The sequence below is a fragment of the Salmo trutta genome, chromosome 23 (genome assembly GCF_901001165.1).
Source record: "Salmo trutta chromosome 23, fSalTru1.1, whole genome shotgun sequence".
NCBI lineage: Eukaryota > Metazoa > Chordata > Actinopteri > Salmoniformes > Salmonidae > Salmo > Salmo trutta.
This window is the reverse complement of record NC_042979.1, coordinates 22093396-22116380: the sequence shown is the minus strand read 5'-3', so window position 1 is coordinate 22116380 and position 22985 is coordinate 22093396. Positions and strand designations below refer to the sequence as shown.

Sequence of the window (22985 nt, the reverse complement as noted above, 5' to 3'; positions counted from 1 at the left end):
CTCCTCAAGGAGCATTCACCATCTATGATCAACTAGTACAATTGTACTGTTGCCCCCCCGCTCCCACAATTCTTTTTTACAGATTGCGCCTGCTAGTCTTACGCATAACCTAACCCATCCTCCTTTATCCGGGCTTGGGACCGGCTTGTAGCTTTTTTGAGAAAGCACTAGGCGGAGTTTGTGGAACATTTAATATAAATTACCGACTGGTTGGTTTTGCCATTTAAAAAGTTGTGCCTGCTCACATGATGAATGGGCAGGATCTCTAACACATCCTTGTCCATGTGTACAACAGGTGCTACCTCAAGTAAAAGTAGTTTTTCATGACTTGACAGTGTCATTTTGGCACGATCACGTCAGTGTCTCTAAATTAAGAAATATTGGAAAATATATTAGAAATACATAATGTGATCTATGTGCAATAAGCCTATTTGCTGACCAATTTTGACAAGCTCCTATTGCCTTGCATTCAAAAAAAGGCACGGCATCCTCCGCATAATACTGCACTTCTGGTAGTCAGAGCCAACGCTCGGGTTGGCCATATCACTCACCCTATTTTTCTCTGTTTAAACCAACTGATTAGATCTGCTAGCAGAATTCATTTTCATTCCAGTGCCTTCAGCCAGCAAAATAAACAGTGTCTATGATATACTTATAATAATAAATATGCATTTTATAATAATATTACTTATATCATGTAATTTCAGAAGTTATATATATATATATATATATTAGTCTGCGTTTTGTGCCTTTGTGTAGGGGGCTTCCACAGCCTCTACAAGCCTGTGAGGTCTACAATGGCCTTGATGAAAATGGTATCATCCCTAAGGTAGGAGCTCTTGCCTGTCAGTTTAGCTAATGGGCAGAAGAGTGGGCAGCCACTGGCTATGTTCATCTCACTGACTGGCCGCTGGAAAGAGGTGGAGCTGACATCAGGTCGGAAGGCGTCAATAATATGCTCCCTGTTATTCTGATCCAGCAGCATCAGAGTCACCTATAGGGAAGAGAATGAGTAGGGAGACTTCATATTTAGTTTGCTTTCTAATGCAGTCGGTTGTAGGTAATTATGTTAGACATAAGTAAGATCAAGTTAATATGATGGAGTAACAGATGGAGTTGAATATGGAATCAGAAAGGTAGAGAAACTCACTTTCTGACTGAAGGGCCATTTGAGCAGAGCGTCACACTTGCCCCTCATCACCACAAAGAAAAGAGAAAGGTGTGTCCCTCGACCTGTTCCGTCCCCATTCAGATACAGTCTTAGACACATCTTATAGCCATATTTACTGGAATGGAACGCTGTGGGAGAAGATGCACTTCTTTAGACAGGCCCTCAGTATCTGCCTCTAACTAACACTCACAAGGAAAACATGAGTACATAAATGTGCATTGGTATGGTATATTTATGATACATTAAAGAGTAAGGATACGCAGGTGTAGAGAATAACATATAATCAGCGTGGATCTAACCTGGTGAGAACATGGCGGGTGTTCGCCCGGCCACAGCGTCCTGCCGGCGGCGTGAGAAGTCAGCGATCTTCCAAACAAACACACCGTCAAAGGTGCAGAATTGGAGCTCCCTCAGAGTCTGGTCTGTCTCGGCTAGCTGTAGATCCCGCATGGTGAGAGTACGCTCTAGTTGACGCACCTTGTTGCTGAGGTTCTCAATCTTGTCCTGGTCTAGTCGATGTTGTCGCGAGAAGGCCTCTAAAGTGAGAGAGCTCCTCTCTACTTCTCTGTTCAGTACACACACTATATTCTCCAGCACTGTCACCTGCAGGACCACAAGGGGAGAACAGAGAACACAATGAATACCAATCCTACACTGTGTTGCTGTATCTTCAACAACTTCATATGGACAAATATTCAGGTCATCTATTAAAGTTAAATAACAACACAGTACATGTAGGACGCCAGTCTGTTTCATAATTTACCAGCTTGATTATCATTGCCCCCGTCACACACGAGGAGGGACAACAACCACCGCATTTGGGCTGCTAAATTTAGACACAGACTAGCTTCTGTAGTTTTCCTAGCTTTCCTACATAGCAAACATCCGCTCAAATGAGACCCACCTTATGGTCAAGGCCACTGGTCTGTCCAGAGACAGCGGTTCCACCCCCAACTGTGGCTGCAGCTCCCTCCTCAGGAGCGCGGTACAGGCCAAGCCCAGAGTCATCCTGCCAATCCCCCGGCCCCGGGGCCTCTGGACGCTGCAGCCGCACCATAGACGTCGCCAGGATCAGACGCATGTGCTCCATGATGCTCGTCTGCTCGTGGTCACTGTGCTTTCCATTATCAATCTGCGGTGACACAAGGCGTTTAGCACACCCAGTTAACTAGTCTGTATGATACTGTTCAGTGTCAATTTCAGATGCCCTTCAATATTGAGATTAAAGCTGGAATTCAATTGTAGAGGGCTGCACATAAATATAATTTACTCTCTACAAACACTAGATGTCTCTTTTGAGACATGGCTCTCTTAAGGGTGTGTCCAATATCCAAGGTTAGACCTAAATCAGATATACACTGAACAAAAATATAAACGCAACATGTAAAGTGTTGATCCCATGTTTCATGAGCTGAAATAAAAATTGTCTGAAATTTTCCATACTCAAAAAGACAAAAATATTCTCTCTCAATTTGTGCACACATTTGTTTACATCCCTGTTAGTGAGCATTTATCCTTTGCCAAGATAATCCATCCACCTAACAGGTGTGGCATAGCGAGAAGTTGATTAAACAGCATGATCATTACACAGGTGCACCTTGTGCTGGGGGCAATAAAAGATCACTAAAATGTGCACTTTTGTCACACAATACAAAGCCACAGATGTCTCAAGTTGAGTAAGCATGCAATTGGCATGCTGACTGCAGGAATGTCCACCAGAGCTGTTGCCAGAGAATTTAATGTTAATTTCTCTACCATAAGCCGCATTCAAAGTAGTTTTAGAGAATTTGGCAGTACGTCCAACCGGCCTCAGAACTGCAGACCACGTGTATGGCGTCGTGTGGGTGAGCGGTTTGCTGATGTCAATGTAGTGAACAGAGTGCCCCATGGTGGAGGTGGGGTTATGGTATGGGTAAGCATAAGCTATGAACACAATTGCATTTTATCGATGGCAATTTGAATGCACAGAGATATCGTAATGAGATCCTGAGGCCCATTTTTTAAGGTACCTGTGACCAACAGATGCATATCTGTATATCCAGTCATGTGAAATCCATAGATTAGGGCCTAATGACCGTATTTCAAATGACTGATTTCCTTATATGAACTATACCTGAGTAAAATCTTTGAAATTATTGCATGTTGCGTTTATATATATTTTTCAGTATAATCGTCATCTTTGCGCCCCAACAATGGGCAAGTTTCTCTCGATCTACAAGGCTACAAATATAGGCATATTTATTTGACTAACAAAGGAGGTCATAGGAAGGTCAGGTCATAGGAAAATATAAATCTGTTCCCTCTATGGCAAACAAGAAACCAGTACTAAAGAGCTGGCTGGGACATTATGTTCAAAGATTTTCAAACATCTAAGGCATCATCATATAGATAAGGTTTTATCTGATTAGATATAATTGATCTTCTACACATACCACAGCCTTGCAGCCAACCTCACTGAATGGACATGCAGTCTTAGACTTGGCACAGGATCTGCTGTGATCTAGAAACTGAAGGGAAAGAACAGAAAGAGAAAGGTCAGGGTTATGAAGATGAATGGGGGCAAATCCTGAAAATACCCACCATCATTTCAAATGTGAACGTTGACAGACAGGTTATTTTGATCTAAGTTCAAAGGTCCAACTCAAATGGAAAGTGCAACTACCTTTTTAGTTGTGTTATGAGAAGACTTTATAGTAAGACCGACTTCTAACGAGTGATAAATTATTAACATAGGCCATTCTGTATTCTATAGTAAACTGTAGTATTTTTATGTGGGCTACTCTTGGCAAGGCAATAATGCATCCTTATTGAAAGCAGAAACAGTATGGCACCAACAACGCCATAAAATAAGATTAACTGACCTAAAAATTAAACTAAATTACATTTACATTTTATTAATTTAGCAGATGCTCTTACCCAGAGTGACTTAACGGGAGAAATTACGATAAGTGCCTTGCTCAAGGGCACTGACAGATTTTTCACCTAGTCGTCTCGGGGATTCGAATCAGCCCACCGCTCTTAACAGCTAGGCTACCTGAAAGGTCAGAGGTACAGTAGAGCATAGGGCTGTGCGGAATACCGTATTTTACTATATACACACAGGTATTTATGCACGAACCGGTTTGGGTTTTTACTTTACCTTCTATAACGGTATTTGAATGTTTGGTTTGTTAAAATGTGATATGCCGTGTGTAACGTCCATTTTTCCTCCACTCGCTCTCTCAAGGAGCGCATTTGTTGTAGTCTGCATGGTCAATGCAGCACATGCAACAATGATGACAACGATGCCGTTTCCACTTTGATCTTAATATAAATCCACAAGCGTTCTATAATTACAATATTAGTTTGTGTTTATCCCCTCCTCTCTATCCCCTCCTCTCTTCTCCAGACCATTTCCGGAGACCTTCTCCCCTACCTCACCTCGCTCATCAACTCATCCTTGACCGCTGGCTACGTCCCTTCCGTCTTCAAGAGAGCGAGAGTTGCACCCCTTCTCAAAAAACCTACACTCGATCCCTCCGATGTCAACAACTACAGACCAGTATCCCTTCGTTCTTTTCTCTCCAAAACTCTTGAGCGTGTCGTCCTTGGCCAGCTCTCTTGCGATCTCTCTCAGAATGACCTTCTTGATCCAAATCAGTCAGGTTTCAAGACTGGTCATTCAACGGAGACTGCGCTTCTCTGTGTCACGGAGGCTCTCCGCACTGCTAAAGCTAACTCCCTCTCCTCGGCTCTCATCCTTCTAGACCCATCTGCTGCCTTTGATACTGTGAACCATCAGATCCTCCTCTCCGAGTTGGGCATCTCCGGCGCGGCTCACTCTTGGATTGCGTCCTACCAGGTGGCGTGGCGAGAATCCGTCTCCGCACCACGTGCTCTCACTACTGGTGTCCCCCAGGGCTCAGTTCTAGGCCCTCTCCTATTCTCGCTATACACCAAGTCACTTGGCTCTGTCATATCCTCACATGGTCTCTCCTATCATCACTAATGCTAATCGCTAGTTAGTACTTTTATTAGCTAGTTAGCTAGCCAGCTGAGCTAGCTAGTACAGCCTGATATCAGTACTGTTGGAGGCTTAAAATCAGCATGTTGTTTGTGCAACAGTATCTTCTAAATCAAAGAGGAATAGGCGAAGCATGAAATGTTGACTATATGAATAAAGATTTAATGTAGACAAAGATTATAGGGTCCCCTAGGAAACACTGAACATCACTTTGGTTCCTACCCTGTCACAATAACTCTTCCATGGTATTTTCATTCGTTGTCATGTCAAGCAACACTGTATTCAAAGTGCCCACTATTATTTATATTCTAACTATACTGCTCAAAAAAATAAAGGGAACACTAAAATAACACATCCTAGATCTGAATGAAAGAAATAATCTTATTAAATACTTTTTTCTTTACATAGTTGAATGTGCTGACAACAAAATCACACAAAAATAATCAATGGAAATCCAATTTATCAACCCATGGAGGTCTAGATTTGGAGTCACACTCAAAATTAAAGTGGAAAACCACACTACAGGCTGATCCAACTTTGATGTAATGTCCTTAAAACAAGTCAAAATGAGGCTCAGTAGTGTGTGGCCTCCACGTGCCTGTATGACCTCCCTACAACGCCTGGGCATGCTCCTGATGAGGTGGCGGATGGTCTCCTGAGGGATCTCCTCCCAGACCTGAACTAAAGCATCCGCCAACTCCTGGACAGTCTGTGGTGCAACGTGGCGTTGGTGGATGGAGCGAGACATGATGTCCCAGATGTACTCAATTGGATTCAGGTCTGGGGAACGGGCGGGCCAGTCCATAGCATCAATGCCTTCCTCTTGCAGGAACTGCTGACACGCTCCAGCCACATGAGGTCTAGCATTGTCTTGCATTAGGAGGAACCCAGGGCCAACCGCACCAGCATATGGTCTCACAACGGGTCTGAGGATCTCATCTCGGTACCTAATGGCAGTCAGGCTACCTCTGGCGAGCACATGGAGGGCTGTGCGGCCCCCCAAAGAAATGCCACCCCACACCATGACTGACCCACCGCCAAACCGGTCATGCTGGAGGATGTTGCAGGCAGCAGAACGTTCTCCACTGCGTCTCCAGACTCTGTCACGTCTGTCACGTGCTCAGTGTGAACCTGCTTTCATCTGTGAAGAGCACAGGGCGCCCAGTGGCAAATTTGCCAATCTTGGTGTTCTCTGGCAAATGCCAAACATCCTGCACGGTGTTGGGCTGTAAGCACAACCCCCACCTGTGGACGTCGGGCCCTCATACTACCCTCATGGAGTCTGTTTCTGACCGTTTGAGCAGACACATGCACATTTGTGGCCTGCTGGAGGTCATTTTGCAGGGCTCTGGCAGTGCTTCTCCTGTTCCTCCTTGCACAAAGGCGGAGGTAGCGGTCCTGCTGCTGGGTTGTTGCCCTCCTACGGCCTCCTCCACGTCTCCTGATGTACTGGCCTGTCTCCTGGTAGCGACTCCATGTTCTGGACACTACGCTGACAGACACAGCAAACCTTCTTGCTACAGCTCGCAGTGATGTGCCATCCTGGATGAGCTGCACTACCTGAGCCACTTGTGTGGATTGTAGACTCCGTCTCATGCTACCACTAGAGTGAAAGCACCGCCAGCATTCAAAAGTGACCAAAACATCAGCCAGGAAGCATAGGAACTGAGAAGTGATCTGTGGTCCCCACCTGCAGAACCACTCCTTTATTGGGGGTGTCTTGCTAATTGCCTATAATTTCCACCTGTTGTCTATTCCATTTGCACAACAGCATGTGACATTTATTGTCCATCAGTGTTGCTTCCTAAGTGGACAGTTTGATTTCACAGAAGTGTGATTGACTTGGAGTTACATTGTGTTGTTTAAGTGTTCCCTTTATTTTTTTGAGCAGTGTATATAATTATAATAATCATGGAAATAGAATGTTTCGAAAAGTTCACCCAAGTGTTTTGATCTAAATCACAACAGCAACATTTGGATAAAAATAAGGCCTAGTATTTTTGTCCATATCGTGGTAGTGGGGAAATGATCTCAAATGAGTGCAGGAAATGCAGAAATTGATGGAAATGCAGGAAATTGTTTTAGGTTGAAGTTGAACAGTATAAAACAATCCGAATGGAGAAAGACCCATTGAAATAATTTAGAATATAAACTCAGCAAAAAAAAGAAACGCCCCTTTTTCAGGACACTGTCCTTCAAAGATATTTGGATTTTTACGAATTAAGTTCACAGATCTCCATTGTAAAGGGTTTAAACACTGTTTCCATGCATGTTCAATGACCCATAAACAATTAATGAACATGCACCTGTGGAACGGTCATTAAGACACTAACAGCTTACAGACGGTAGGCAATTAAGGTCAGTTATGAAAACTTAGGACACTAAAGAGGCCTTTCCACTGACTCTGAAAAACACTAAAAGAAAGATGCTCAGGGTCCCTGCTCATGTGCGTGAACGTGCCTTAGGCATGCTGCAAGGAGGCATGAGGACTGCAGATGTGGCCAGGGCAATAAATTGCAATGTCCGTAGTGTGAGACGCCTAAGACAGAGCTACAGGGAGACAGGACGGACAGCTGATCATCCTTGCAGTGGCAGACCAAGTGTAACAACACCTGCACAGGATCGGTACATCCGAACATCACACCTGCTGGACAGGTACTGGATGGCAACAACAACTGCCCGAGTTACACCAGGAACGCACAATCCCTCCATCAGTGCTCAGACTGTCCGCAATAGGCTGAGAGAGGCTGGACTGAGGCCTTGTAGGCCTGTTGTCCTCACCAGACATCGTCGGCAACAACGTCGCCTATGGGCACAAACCCACCGTCGCTGGCCCAGACAGGACTGGCAAAAAGTGCTCTTCACTGACGACTCGCCGTTTTGTCTCACCAGGGGTGATGGTCGGATTCACGTTTATCATCGAAGGAATGAGTGTTCCACCGAGGCCTGTACTCTAGAGCGGGATCAATTTGGAGGTGGAGGGTCCATCATGGTCTGGGGGCGGTGTGTCACAGCATCATCGGACTGAGCTTGTTGTCATTGCAGGCAATCTCAACACTGTGCGTTACAGGGAAGACATACTCCTCCCTCATGTGGTACCCTTCCTGCAGGCCCATCCTGCAAAGAGCCTGGATCTCAATCCCATTGAGCACATCTGGGACCTGTTGGATCAGAGGGTGAGGGCTAGGGCCATTCCCCCCAGAAATGTCCAGGAACTTGCAGGTGCCTTGGTGGAAGAGTGGGGTAACAATGCAGAGCAAGAACTGGCAAATCTGGTGCAGTCCATGAGGAGGAAATGCACTGCAGTACTTAACGCAGCTGGTGGCCACACCAGACACCGACTGTTACTTTTGATTTTGACCCCCACCTTTGTTCAGGGACACATTATTCAATTTCTGTTAGTCACATGTCTGTGGAACTTGTTCAGTTTATGTCTCAGTTGTTGAATCTTGTTATGTTCATACAAATATTTACACATGTTAACTTTGCTGAAAATAAACGCAGTTGACAGTGAGGACGTTTATTTTTTGCTGCGTTTGTGTTGCCACCCTAGGGTCACACTCTACTCAAAAAGCAAATTTCTGAACTTTTATTCATCAAAAACATAAAATACCATCAAATAACCGTCAAAAATTTGAATAATACCATATGACATTTTGTCCATATCACCCAGCCCTAGTAGAGCACAGACCTTTTCCCGTGGGATCTTTTTCTTTCCACAGTCCTTGCACTGCATGGGAAACTTCTGGCAGATGTCATCATGAGCCTGTAACACATGAGGAGTGGCGTTGCTAAGATAATCAGTTCATCCCAGAGAGTAAGGAGGACATGCCATACGCATCTCATCACAATCTTACTCTAAAGTACTGGAGCTAATTGTACATTTGTTGGCCATTGGTGTTCTCCAGATAAGCTCCCTCACCTTGATCTGCTTGAAGTTGAAGGAGACTTTGCAGTACTTGCAGTTCAATGTTCTTTCTTCACATTCTCTCTCGTTATGCCTCTCTTTTTCAGTGCGCAGGATGAGGACCTGGCAGGCTTCACATGGTACGCGCTCATACTCGCACTTGCCCTCGTGTTGTGCCTAGAAACAAAAATACACTATTCAAACAAATTCATCACACGCAGCCCAGATTGTAAACACATGGACACAAGCTTTGAGAAGAAGAATGGTACACCACATTTGAAAACCCTCAGAACCAAATTGAGTAGTTTGACAGCACTTGTTAGATTTAGTGCACAATGAGGTTTAGTTTTGGGTTTTGAGATTATACCATAAAGGACAGTTATTCCTTATCAGACTTTATGTAAATTCCTCGAACTAAATGGAGTGCCGTTATTACTGGTCTTAGAATTTGCATTGCAGTTGAATGGTACTCGAATTGCAGGTAGGTTTAACACCTGACATGTACTTATGAGTGTACTGTGGCAGGAAATGTAGTTTACAATGACTATAAACTTGTGCATAGATCCCTTTCCTGCAGTCAAATGACTGGATCACCCTCGAGTGGCCTCATGGGTGGAATGTTATTATTAATGTTCATAATTAATAACCTTTTTTTATTTTTTAAATACGCTGAAAATCCTGTGTTTCTATGTCAAATGGTTTTGCTATATTTCATTCTTCTGTGGTATATAAAGTGTAATACTGGGATGCACCCCAGTTAACAATTGATTGTGGTTGTTGCAACAGTTGAACCCAGCAGATAAGCAGGCAGTTAGGGACATTTTCAAGTTCAAATACAAACATCCCCCTCTGAGCGGGAAGCATGACAAGAGCGTGGGGTCTGGGAGTATTTGTGAGGGTGTGCAAAGTAAGCCTTTGTGTCTACTAACTAAAGTATTTGGCATTCATGAAACGCAAACACAATACTGCTGCACAGTTCATGCTGTAACAAGCAAATTATAACTGAACATTTACTGTGCTTTGTTTTCCTTTGTCTCATCTGAAAACATGTGGTAGGGTAAAGGAGGGTGGGTTGGAGAGGGTGTATGGCATTTCTGCTCTGTGGAATCACTCCTCCCTGAGCATCAGTGAGAGCAGCAGAACTGGTGAGTACACATCTATTTTCTTCATTTTGACCTGGGACTAACCATACAGACATGGCCCACTGTAGGCTTCTATGACTAACTCTTACCATAAACAAACCCAAATATAGCTCCACCCACCCCTAACTTTAACCAACATCAACACGTTTAATTAACATCACTCCCTGAATGGACAAAGGTTCAGCCCATGCCTGGTTGGTGAGCAACAGTATATATCTTCCCATTACCCAGTGTATCAAAGTATGTGACATTGAATGAGGTTTGTCTTTCATTTCTCCATCTTGACATATCACACTAAAAAGGTCAGAGAAACCCCACACATCACATCTGTTCTGCATGATTAAAAAAATACTGGTAACACTTCTTTTGAATAGTCTGTAGAGTATCTACAGACTATCCACTAACCCTAACCCTTATTCTAACCCTAACCCTGTAGAGTATCTACAGACTATCCACTATCCCTAACCCTTATTCTAACCCTAACCCTGTAGAGTATCTACAGACTATTCACTAACCCTAACCCTTATTCTAACCCTAACCCTGTAGAGTATCTACAGACTATCCACTAACCCTAACCCTTATTCTAACCCTAACCCTGTAGAGTATCTACAGACTATCCACTAACCCGAACCCTTATTCTAAACCTAATCCTAACAGTAACCTAGCAAGCATTTGCTTGTCAGCAGCTAGTTTTGTTGATAGTATGATCATCTGTAAAGCATCTACAGATGGTCACACTTCATTTGGATAGTCTAAACCAACAGAGGTTTAGCTAATCAGCAAGTTGGCAGGGTCACATTCATCTACACGTATGCAAAAAATGATCTCCTGAATCAGCCCTACTGCGGTGTAGATACCGTAAGTACTAGTATCACTACTTCCCCCCCATGTTAAACTACTGTTGATTTGCAGTACACTATAGGCTAAACTTCTACCCACAGCTTGGAGACATACATGTACCGGTATCAATCATTACCCAAAACCCCCTTTTCACTGCATTAGCATAGACAAGCATGTCAAATATAATTGACAGTCTTGACATCCCTTTTATAACCCAAACATAATATTTATATGCTGTATAAGAAGCAAATACAACACTGACCAAATAAAAAAAGGTAATGGCCTTTTAAAAACATCCCCCTCACTGACATGCCTTGTATTATACAACAGTGCATGTTTTTTAACCATCAGAGCTGTAGGGCAAAGTTCCTTCCACAAAAAAATACTTCCCTCCGGTTTTTAAGGCACTAAAGTCAAAGGACATTTTGAGATGTGTAGTATAGCAGCCAGTATCATTATTATGACTATTATTGCTAAAACTTGTACCAAATACTGTAAACATGGTTAATCTAGCCGTGGGAGACTTCGGTACTTTCCACTTTCCGCCTCAGTGTGCCAGTCAAAGCATGCTGGGACTTTCCAGGCTGAGCCTTAATGAGACAAAGGCATCCTGTTTCAAACCGAAAGTTCAAAATCTATGCTAAATCAGGCACCACAAATTCAATAGTAAACCAACAGTTATGAATTTAAGTCCTTACTATACCTCATATTCTTTGATGCAACCTGTCCAAGAGCAGCCCCCATTGAAACATTTGGCAGGCAGGCTGGCAATTTCTCTACCAGCTGCATTGTCTGGAAAAGCCTTGGGGGGGAAAGAAGAACAAAGAGTACTGTAATTACATAGCTGTCTGGTTCACTGTGAGCTGTCCAGACAACGTGGGGTTGTGGTTGGTGCCTAGTGAAGAAATCTGGCCTACCTAAGCAGGGAAATGTACTACATAGTTCACTTCTCCCCCCTCAAGTTTCATTCGCTTTGAACTGTAATGAATCGGAATCTTGTGAATGAAAACACTCTCCAGAAGTGACGTCTTTTTTTCGCCAGGAGCAACATGATTCACCAGTGATATTCTTAGAAGTCAAATTAATAGTACAAATGCTTACCTCATTGCTATTGAGAATGGACTGGGGCTCCTCGTATATCTCCTCCTGTCGACAGGCTTCACAGGGCTTGGGTCCAGAGCTGATGATGGAGACATACGTCATGGGATTTTACAGTTAAACATGATTTCAGTGGATTAGCCTCACCTGATCCACTACCAGCATCTCTGATGATCACCAGTGGGATATAAAGCACAGGGCTAAACTAGAAAGATGAATCATGTACAGTGGGGGAAAAAAGTATTTGATCCCTGCTGATTTTGTACGTTTGCCCACTTACAAAGAAATGATCAGTCTATAATTTTAATGGTAGGTTTATTTGAACAGTGAGAGACAGAAGAACAACAACGAAAAATCCAGAAAAACGCATGTCAAAAATGTTATAAAATGATTTGCATTTTAATGAGAGACTTAGTACTTGGTGGCAAAACCCTTGTTGGCAATCACAGAGGTCAGACGTTTCTTGAAGTTGGCCACCAGGTTTGCACACATCTCAGGAGGGATTTTGTCCCACTCCTCTTTGCAGATGTTCTCCAACTCATTAAGGTTTCGAGGCTAACGTTTGGCAACTTGAACCTTCAGCTCCCTCCACAGATTTTCTATGGGATTAAGGTCTGGAGACTGGCTAGGCCACTCCAGGACCTTAATGTGCTTCTTCTTGAGCCACTCCTTTGTTGCCTTGGCCGTGTGTTTTGGGTCATTGTCATGCTGGAATACCCATCCACGACCCCTTTTCAATGTCCTGGCTGAGGGAAGGAGGTTCTCACCCAATATTTGACAGTACATGGCCCTGTCAAATGATGCGGTGAAGTTGTCCTGTCCCCTTAGCAGAAAAACACCCCCAAAGCATAATGTTTCCACCTCCATGTTTGACGGTGGAGATGGTGTTCTTGAGGTCATAGGCAGCATTCCTCCTCCTCCAAACACAGCAAGTTGATGCCAAAGAGCTCCATTTTGGTCTCATCTGACCACAACACTTCCACCAGTTGTCCTTTTGAGTCATTCAGATGTTCATTGGCAAACTCCAGACGGGCATGTATATGTATTCTTGAGCAGGGGGACCTTGTGGGCGCTGCAGGATTTCAGTCCTTCACGGCGTAGTGTGTTACCAATTGTTTTCTTGGTGACTATGGTCCCAGCTGCCTTGAGATCATTGACAAGATCCTCCCGTGTAGTTCTGGGCTGATTCCTCATCGTTCTCATGATCATTGCAATCCCACGAGGTGAGATCTTGCATGGAGCCCCAGGCCGAGGGATATTGACAGTTCTTTTGTGTTTCTTCCATTTGCGTATAATCGCACCAAATGTTGTCACCTTCTCACCAAGCTGCTTGGCGATGGTCTTGTAGCCCATTCCAGCCTTGTGTAGGTCTACAATCTTGTCCCTGACATCCTTGGAGAGCTCTTTGGTCTTGGCCATGGTGGAGAGTTTGGAATCTGATTGATTGATTGCTTCTGTGGACAGGTGTCTTTTTTACAGGTAACAAGCTGCGGTTAGGAGCACTCCCTTTAAGAGTGTGCTCCTAATCTCAGCTCGTTACCTGTATAAAAATACATCTGGGAGCCAGAAATCTTTCTGATTGAGAGGGGGTCAAATACTTATTTCCCTCATTAAAATGCAAATCAATTTATAACATTTTTGACATGCGTTTGTCTGGATATTTGTTGTTGTTATTCTGTCTCTCACTGTTCAAATAAACCTACCATTAAAATTATAGACTGATCCTTTCTTTATCAGTGGGCAAACATACAAAATCAGCAGGGGATCAAATACTTTCCCCCCCCACTGTTAGTAAGTAGCACTTTGCAAAATACATGACACTTTGTTGGGCAAGTCATGTCAAGAGTGGGATAAAAATAGGTGATACTCAGATCTACAACAAGACATTAATAATAGGTATTAACAACACCAGAATTAGAGAGCACGGGCAAGACATACAGTACAGGGACAGGCGCATCAGTATGCAAGGCAACAAATTACCTTCCACGTACTCCTTCACTCATAGCTTTTCCCAGTACAGATTCTATGTGGTCTGAACTTTAATAATGATTTCTTTACATTTCACAAGTCAGAAATGTCCAGTCTTGAACATACTCCAATAACTCACTGATAATCAGGTGATTAATCAGGACATCCCGTAACTACGTAACGCTGATGCTCAACTCCATTCCATCTTCTTTCATTTCCACTGCACGTTTTTGACTGGAGTTAGCAAATTAAAGGGGCAAAAACATTGCTCTCTCATTTGTAGCAGCATATGAATTATAAAAGATTCCATGATTCCACTTCTCTTTAAAGGACTAAAGATGTGACAAAACTTTAAGATCATTGTTAAAAAGAAGGGGGAATCACAGAAGAAAAAGGTGCCCAAAGTTAAAAGAACACCAGTGTGTTAATGATCAGATTAAAAAACATAAATAATTAGGCAGTGTGATATGGAGAGTAAAAACACTCCTGGTGAGTTGACATCTTGAGTAGTAATCAGCAAGAGCAGCTTGGTCCAGTGTTACCACCTCCAGAGGTAAAATCCATTCCAGATAATCCCAGTGGAGGCTGGACCTGCATTAGTGTTGATCATCTGACAGCACTACCACACTCCCACCGCAGACAGTCACACAGTCCATGATGGCTCATCAAGTGGAAGGGTGAGATGCTGATGGGAGCAACAACAACACCACAGAGAGACGCTGCAGTACTGCAACTACAGCAGGACAGAGTGGGGTGGAGCAGCATGCTCAGTGAGAAAGGGTTTTTAAAGGTGGGGGAAAGAGCAGGGTTTGCAGAGCTGGGAGAGTGGCTGAGGTGAGGTCCTGTAGTCTACCTGGTGAGCAGTTTGAAACAGTGGACACAGAAGCGATGTCCACACTGAGCCTGGACCGGCTTCCTCAGGACCTGGTGACACTGCTGGCATTGGTACTTAGTTTCCATGGAAACAGCCAGCACATTCTTCGGTATCCCTTGGAGGGAGGAGTCTAAAGAGGGCAGGGCCATGCTCCTCCATCAACTTCTGATACAGCTTCCTGTGTAAACAAACATCAAATACTTATGAGCAGATAGATCAACTGCAGCGAATCCCCCTACCAGGTCACTGCAAGTTTAGGCTAGCTACAGAACTCAAAACAGTTACGTTTATTCATTTGCAGCTGTTGCACGTGCGATGCATGCACAGTTCAGTTGTGCACCCCCCTAACACATCCACATACAACTTCTGCACATAATTTTTATACTATTCTTGTAATACTATCAAAGGGTAAAGTGATGTCCCTTCAAGACATCTTGTGAAAGAGAAATAAGATGTGAAAGGGGATGTATTGTGAAACAAATAGGCCTACCAGCTGCCAGTTGGGTAAAGTAGAATAAAGGCCATTGTAGAATGAATACACAGGGTCTGGCTTGTGGGTTGCTTTGTACAGAGGTAAGAATGAGAAAGCATTTAGCAAAACTTGTGATCCTGCATGTGATACTTCACATGTTTTGTCATTTGACACAGCTGGGAAGAACTAGGCTAAATGTGGGTTGTGATGAACAAAACTGTGATGACAAGTGCATGACTTGGCAGTAAAGTACAACAGATTACAACCCTATTTCATACAATATACCAGTGGTGACCTGCCATTAAGGGCAGGTGGGGCTCGTTATAATTTTTTTAAACTAGTAATTGAAAAATAAAGCATGTTCTTTTGGCATTAATTGATGTCACAAATCAGTTGCAAAGTATTATTTTTTTTTTTTTTTAAGTTAAGAGCGACATACACACATGGTTTGGTTCTTGAGTAAGGCAGCTCCAAAATGCAGATGATTTCAGTCCATTTCAGTGCTTACTGTGGTGGAGGGGCAGCCAGCGAAAATACAGAGCGTAGGCGTTGGTAATCTTCGTCGTGATTGGCTCAGTGTTCTGTCCCTCATGGGGACACTAAATCACTGCAGATCTACAGGGAGAGCTAGGCTGTTCAAACACCCTTGGGTGTTGCCATAGAGTTACATTAGAAGTGCCCATCCAAGAAGGCCAAGGTCATTGGCCACAGATAAAATGATGTCAAATCACGTAATAGCTATCCTAGCTTTGATTGGACTGATCATGTCAACATCATACTTTAAAAATCTTCGCAAGCAAGCTAGCTAGCTAGCTAAACAAGCAGTCATCATCATGAATCACATCGACATTCTACTGGCAAAACTTTTACATTTTTGACATATGAAGAGAAATTATAGATAAAACGTATCGGTGCTCATCGGCCATAAACATTACACAACAAGTCGGAAATCACAAATTCAAAAATGAGCGGTTTGGAAGGAATAAGTGGTTAACTGCGAGTGTCGCAAAGCCATCCCCATTTTGCTTCGCCTGCCTGCTATTCGGTGGAGAGGGTGTGTGGTCCAAGTCTGGGTTTAAGGATTTAAAACATCTGTCTGAAAGGTTCTCTTTTCAAGTTTAAAAGGATAAACTTCTGTTGATGTCCATTGAAGTGCTAAACAAATAGGCCTACCTCGTCAGCTTGTTTGCTTGCACTTGCTTATACTTAGAGCTAAGTGTTAATGATGAGAACAAACATTATGAATTTACTAAACATAAATGTAATAAGGTTTGTGTATTGTTCAAAAGTCAAAATTCATGTTGGCATTCATTATTATTGAAGGAGAATGCGGTTCTTATCAAGTTACAGAAATCCACAAGGCGTCAGTAGAAACCATATTTATTTAAGCAAGTCAGCCATATCAGTTATGGTTTTTAAAAAGGAAGTAAATGAGGCTGAATGAACTGTTTCTCTGCCAGACAAGGCTCCGCTGATAGCCAGGTGTAGTGGTGGTAAGTGGTGCTGAAAGGAAAGCGCCACCGTTGGGACAGCTTTATATAGGCCCTAACAGTTTGTGGGCACCGTTTGTCACCGTTATAGTGCAATTAACGTATTGTTTAGTGTTGTGTAGTGGCTTTGCTGGCATGCATCTATAAAAATTGGGTGAATTTGCCCCACCAAGATTGCCACTGCAATATATAGCAAGATATTACATTGTAACTGCAGCATTATTAAAAGTTTTAGGCTTGATTGATTCTCCATCGAAACCATATCAGTAGGACAGGCCAAGCGGAGAAAAGATGGCCCGTGTAAAACAGAATCATAAAAACGGCAAAACACATTACTGGTATCCTGGAGACCCCAGCGTCCCTGGGGATTTGTTCTCCCTAATCAGTAAACCATTGGTAACAGAACATGAGCAGGGCTCTGGTTAAAAGTAGAGTCAGGTAAAGAGAGTTTGCGGTCTGTGGAAATTTATAGATTCCTATACAGGAGAGAGTGACCACTGTCGTGGACGAATCAGAATTAGTTGGGTAACATAGATAATTAAGATGTTTTATTAGTATAATATGCTTATTTGAGGTACTTGTCATTAGAAAGTGTCCATTGGACTCTGGTGTCTTTTCCGTTGCACGTCTACCTTAGCTGGGGCTCAGACACTTGGGGCCCAGAGAGGGGAGAGGTCAGATTTGTCTTCATATGTGAATGTGTCTTTACTTATTCTTAAACCATGTGAAGGGATGGCGTGATTAATGGGGAACCAATGACTTGTCTCCACAATGTCTGTGAGCAAGTCACTCCCTCCTTTTCTTTATTGTGGGGAGGATTATGGCAGTGTCTGGACCCTTGTATGTCCTCTCTTAGATCTCACACTTATCCTGTGATAATATATGGCCTAGAGGCTCACTCCCTCCAGTGAGCCTGTCCAGGATTGGGAACAAGAGGTGTTTTACTGAGGATGGGCCACTATGAGATAGCACTGACAAAGGAGATTTATGATGTATTTTGATAAGAACGCCTAAAAAGCATTCCAGAGGACATGAGCTAATGGTTCTGTTCTATGAAGTACCAGGGAGGGACGGTTCTAGGGGGACCAGATACTGGTCTATATAATAAACCCTGTTGACATAGCAGTTACTGTCTGCTGTGTTTTATTGATATCTGTCATACAAAACTTAACCTTTGTGAACTGTTACTAAGTATCTGTGGTTTGTCAATGTACGTTGAAGGGGGTGTATCGTTGCTATAAAAGATCCCTGTAGCAATTCTGTAATCACCTTCCTGGTTCATTCGAGAGAGTGCATTATTGAAGGTCAAGAACCTTTGCAAAAGTATCTTAAGTATTAAAGATGTAGTTTAACTCAGACTGGTGTGTTTGTAACTCCTCATTTGGTAATGCAGAAATTAGCCACCACACCACCCCACTGCAAAGGGTTTGTCACACAATTTACCGATCCAATCAAACCAGCTAAGTAGATTCAATGTACAAATTACCTCTACTAACCTCTACCCCCACACATTGACTCAGTACCGGTACCCTGTATTTAGCCTCATTATTGTTATTTTATTGTGTTACTTTTTGTATTTTTTTTTAAATGTTACTTTAGTTTGATGGAGCTATTCTACTACTACTACTACTACTACTACTTCACAGCTATAAGATGGCACTCTTACTCAGTGGTGGAAAAAGTACCCAATTCTCATACTTGAGTAAAAGGAATATCTAGGATAGGATAAAGTAATCCTTCTAACCCCCCCCCCCCCCTAAAAGATTTAGATGCACTATTGTAAAGTGGTTGTTCCACTGGATATCATAAGGTGAATGCACCAATTTGTAAGTCGATCTGGATAAGAGCATCTGCTAAATGACTTAAATGTAAAGTAAAGATATTTTATATTAAGTTGACTCAAGTAAAAGTGAAAGTCACCCAGTAAAATACTACTTGAGTAAAAGTATTTGACTTTATATATAGACTTAAGTATCAAAAGTAAATGTAATTGCAAAAATATCAAAAGTAATTGCTTATATTAAGCAAACCAGAAGGCACAATTTTCAAGTTTATTTACAGATAGCCAGGGTTACACTACAACATGCAGACATAATTTACAAACAAAGCATTTGTTGTTTAGTGAGTCCGCCAGATCAGAGGCAGTAGAGATGACCAGGAATGTTCTCTTGATAAGTGCGTGAATTGGACTATTTTCCTGTCATACTAAGCATTCAAAATGCTTAAATATATAAGTAAAAGTTGTCAACAATATAAATAGTAAAGTACAGATATGCCAAAAAACAACTTAAGTACTACTTTAAAGTATTTTTACACCACTGCAACTTTGCAGCCCCTCCACCAAAAATAAAGTTCCTCTATCACGTTCCTCTTTAAGTTCTTCATCTTTCCAAACCCTAATTTCATGTACTTGTTGGATAGGGTGAATCACTGGCTCTTGCACATGAGGTACACGGTCACTTTATGGATATAATTTTGACAGTAGATATCTATTGTCTTGGCCAGTTTGCTATCTGAGAAAGATTTATCCGATTAAACTAAATGGGAGGTGCCATACACAATCCATGACAGATTAGATTTTTTCAATCATTAGCACATCCATTTTATCAACTCTAGTTTCTCAAAATGTATGGCAACTTGACCATCCGGTGATGTTGGGTTGATTTTCAACAGACCTCTGATCATTGGTAGGCTATTTCGTGTAGGCTACAATAAACACAGAGGATCTCAGAATTGAACCAAGGTATGAACGCTCTGGTTTTGAGTCACGAATGTCTGTGCAACTCAAGAATCAAGAACATATTAGCCAAAATACTCAGTATCTCCAGGACAGGCCTACTCATCACAAGTTTACCAGAAAGGAAATTCCGAATTTATACAGCATATGAGAAATAACATAACCGGGGCGCAATCTCACAGTCTTCGGCTCCACACCGGTAAAACATAGCCTACTCAAGAAGCACTGTCAATAGGCCTTCCCACTGACCCTGTAAAGCCAAGGCATTTCTAGATCCGGGCCGAGGTGAACGAAGCCTACTTCTTGGTCTCAGAAAGGCAGCAGCGATGCACTTAGTCATCTGCTACATCCTCCTTCTCCCGCAGCAACCCCAACAGCCGGGCAGAGCCTAATCTCTCCTGGACAGATGGTAGCAGCACCTCTTAACAGACAAAGGGATGCGACAACTAACGAGAAACGTGGTTCCGTGCAGCGTGCAACACTCAAACAGAGTAGAAATAAATTCCACTTCCTTTATGCATGACATCTCATAAATGTGTAGGACTAGGAAAAATCCACTTGAATGCCCCTCCAACTCGTATTACAAGTGGGAAGTGGGAAACCTGTCTATCAAGCTGCTTTTTAGTGCTCGTCGGAGCTTCCTATTTCTTAGCTGCGATGTCGGAAATAGGACTTTGTTTCATTCATGTGGTTTTTGGTCCGAACAATTCTTCAACCGATAACATTTTAACATTGCTTATAATAAAGTTCGCTAGCTTGTTTAACATTGACAATATGGTCAAACTAGCTACATTACCCATATTGTAGTTGATAAAAACGGACATGGTCATCTTTTGGTTGAAAAGGTAAAAGGTCAGTGGTGAACCGTCACAACTCAGCAACCCAGGCAACAACATTTTCTCAGTTTCCCCACTTGAAATTCCAGCCTGTAGGGTCGTTCTAGTGAACTAGGAACTTCTGATAACTCATAGCACATGAAAACAGCATATTCTCTGTGCTCCAAGTCACCCACTTGCAGCTCTGACGACATATCACGTCAACAACAAAAAAAGTTGTGTTAACAGAAATAACAAATTGTAATGTGTTTCTAAGCTTTTGAACACATGCTTAAATTGATTTTCGTGCATGCATTTACATTAACGGCTGTGATCATTTCCTAAATTGATAGGTAAAACTGTTCTGTAGCCAGCTAGACAATGTAACCAGCACAGAACACATTAGGCATGTGCCGTCTTGGCAGGTCATTCAGCTAGCTATTTATTTACTGAAACTTCTAATGTACTGATGTTGCCTTTCATCTTCCGTTTGATTCAGAAATCAAAAGCAGCTCTGGATATACTTCTTATGGGCAAAAAAAAAAAAAAAAAAAAGAGCAAAACAATCATAGCTAGCTTTTTAATGACCTCTATCCTTGATTGGATTTCCCACTTAAAAGCACATTAATATACAAACTCATTACGACATAACTGGTAACTACAACCTTCCCACTTGGTCATGAACGCAGCATTAGGACTTGCTTCCATTCAGCCACTAGAGCATTAGTGAGCTCGGGCACTGATGTTGGGCGATTAGGCCTGGCTCGCAGTCAGCGTTCCAATTCATCCCAAATGTGTTCAATGGGAGGTCAGGGCTCTGTGCAGGCCAGTCAAGTTATTCCACACTGATCTCATCAAAGAATTTCTGTATGGAACTCGCTTTGTGGACGGGGGCATTGTCATGTCGAAACAGGAAAGGGCCTTCCCCAAACGGCTTTCACAAAGTTTTAAGCACAGAATCTAGAATGTCATTATATGCTGTAGCATTAGGATTTCCCTTCACCGGAACTACGGGGCCTAGCCCGAACCATGAAAAACCACCCCAGATTATTATTCCTCCTCCACCAAACTAAGGTTGGCACTATACATTCTGGCAGGTAGCGGACTGCCAGATGGTGAAGCGTGATTCATTACTCCAGAGAATGCGTTTCCACATTTCCAGAGTCCAATGGCGGTGAGCTTTACACCACTCCAGCTGACGTTTGGCATCGCGCATGGTGATCTTAGGCTTGTGTGCAGCTGCTCGGCCATGGAAACCCATTCCATGAAGCTCCCAACTTACAGTTCTTGTGCTGACATTGCTTCCAGAGGCAGTTTGGAACAGGGCAGCTCTAGCAGGGCAGAAATTTGACAAACTGACTTGTTGGAAAGGTGGCATCCTATCATGGTGCCACGTTGAAAGTCACTGAGCTTTTCAGTAAGGCCATTCTACTGCCAATGTTTGTCTAAAGTGATTGCATGGCTGTGTGCTCGATTTTATACACCTGTCAGCACCGGGTGTTGCTGAAATAGCCGAAACCACTAACTTGAAGGGTTGTCCACATACATTTCTATATATAGAGTAGCATGGTCTTTTTTTGTTCTAGTTTCGTGAGGAATCAGCCATTACAATTGTGTATCATAAGTACAAACGAGAGCAAGGTCAATGATATATTGCCAATGTAACCAATACAATAAGTTACAATTGATAAGACTGACTTCACGAAGATCATTTCAATGGCATAAACTAATGAATGTGGGATATGCTGCGACGTTGGCCCTGAAAAAAAGTAAACAAGATTGCCATGAAATAATTCTCAAGTAGAGATCCATCCAACAACTCGAGGGACTGTAAAGTTTAGGTACGTGTATTTGTATGTATGTATGTATGTATGTATGTATGTATGTATGTATGTATGTATGTATGTATGTTTCTGCCGGACCAAAAAATACGTATAAACAGTAACGCGGATCTTCCTACTCTGTGCTGCACCCTAAATACGCAGCCATGTTTAGGCAGGCATAGGCTACGATCGAGTCTGAATTCATGCTCAAAAATGCAGTTGCTCCGTGTATGAGTCCTCGTCACAATCATCTAACTAGCTAAGTAACCCAAGTGTTATACTCACCAATACGTGCTCCAATGTGATGTTACTGGAACATTTGTAATGTAACTTTTTTTTTGTAATGTAACTTGCAAAGCGGTGCAACAAAAACAACAGTTACACATGGGATAAACAAACGTACAGCCAATAACACAACATGATGGCTCAAACACGTATCATGAAAGTCCTGTTTTTGTTTGGTTAGCTTTTGGGAACGTTAACTTGAGCACATAACTTTCCCTAACATCACACTTAACGTTATACATTGTAAAATTTGATTTACCTGATATAGTAGGATGGCTAACATTCGATGTTTGCGGATGCGTTGTCTTCTAGCCAAGACATGAAATGCAATCATAATTGAGTGTAGCACATAAGGCACAC

At 42.6% G+C, this 22985-nt stretch overlaps 1 protein-coding gene across 2 annotated transcripts; it reads right to left on the bottom strand.

Moving 5' to 3' along the window:
• Positions 1-442: 442 nt before the first annotated feature.
• LOC115159584 (TNF receptor-associated factor 2) lies at positions 443-22981 on the bottom strand. Of its 2 annotated transcripts, XM_029709456.1 has the most exons (11): positions 22885-22981; positions 14983-15181; positions 12165-12243; positions 11767-11865; positions 9097-9258; positions 8866-8940; positions 3604-3678; positions 2076-2303; positions 1471-1774; positions 1151-1299; positions 556-994 (listed from the first exon to the last, which is right to left on the bottom strand). In XM_029709456.1, exons 2-11 carry the CDS (start codon positions 15150-15152, stop codon positions 776-778), a joined length of 1560 nt encoding a protein of 519 aa, XP_029565316.1. In that variant the 5' UTR covers positions 15153-15181; positions 22885-22981; the 3' UTR covers positions 556-775. The 2 variants fall into 2 exon arrangements, with proteins under 2 accessions (XP_029565317.1, XP_029565316.1); XM_029709457.1 differs by lacking the exon at positions 22885-22981 and having other exon boundaries at positions 443-994; positions 14142-15075.
• Positions 22982-22985: the final 4 nt, after the last annotated feature.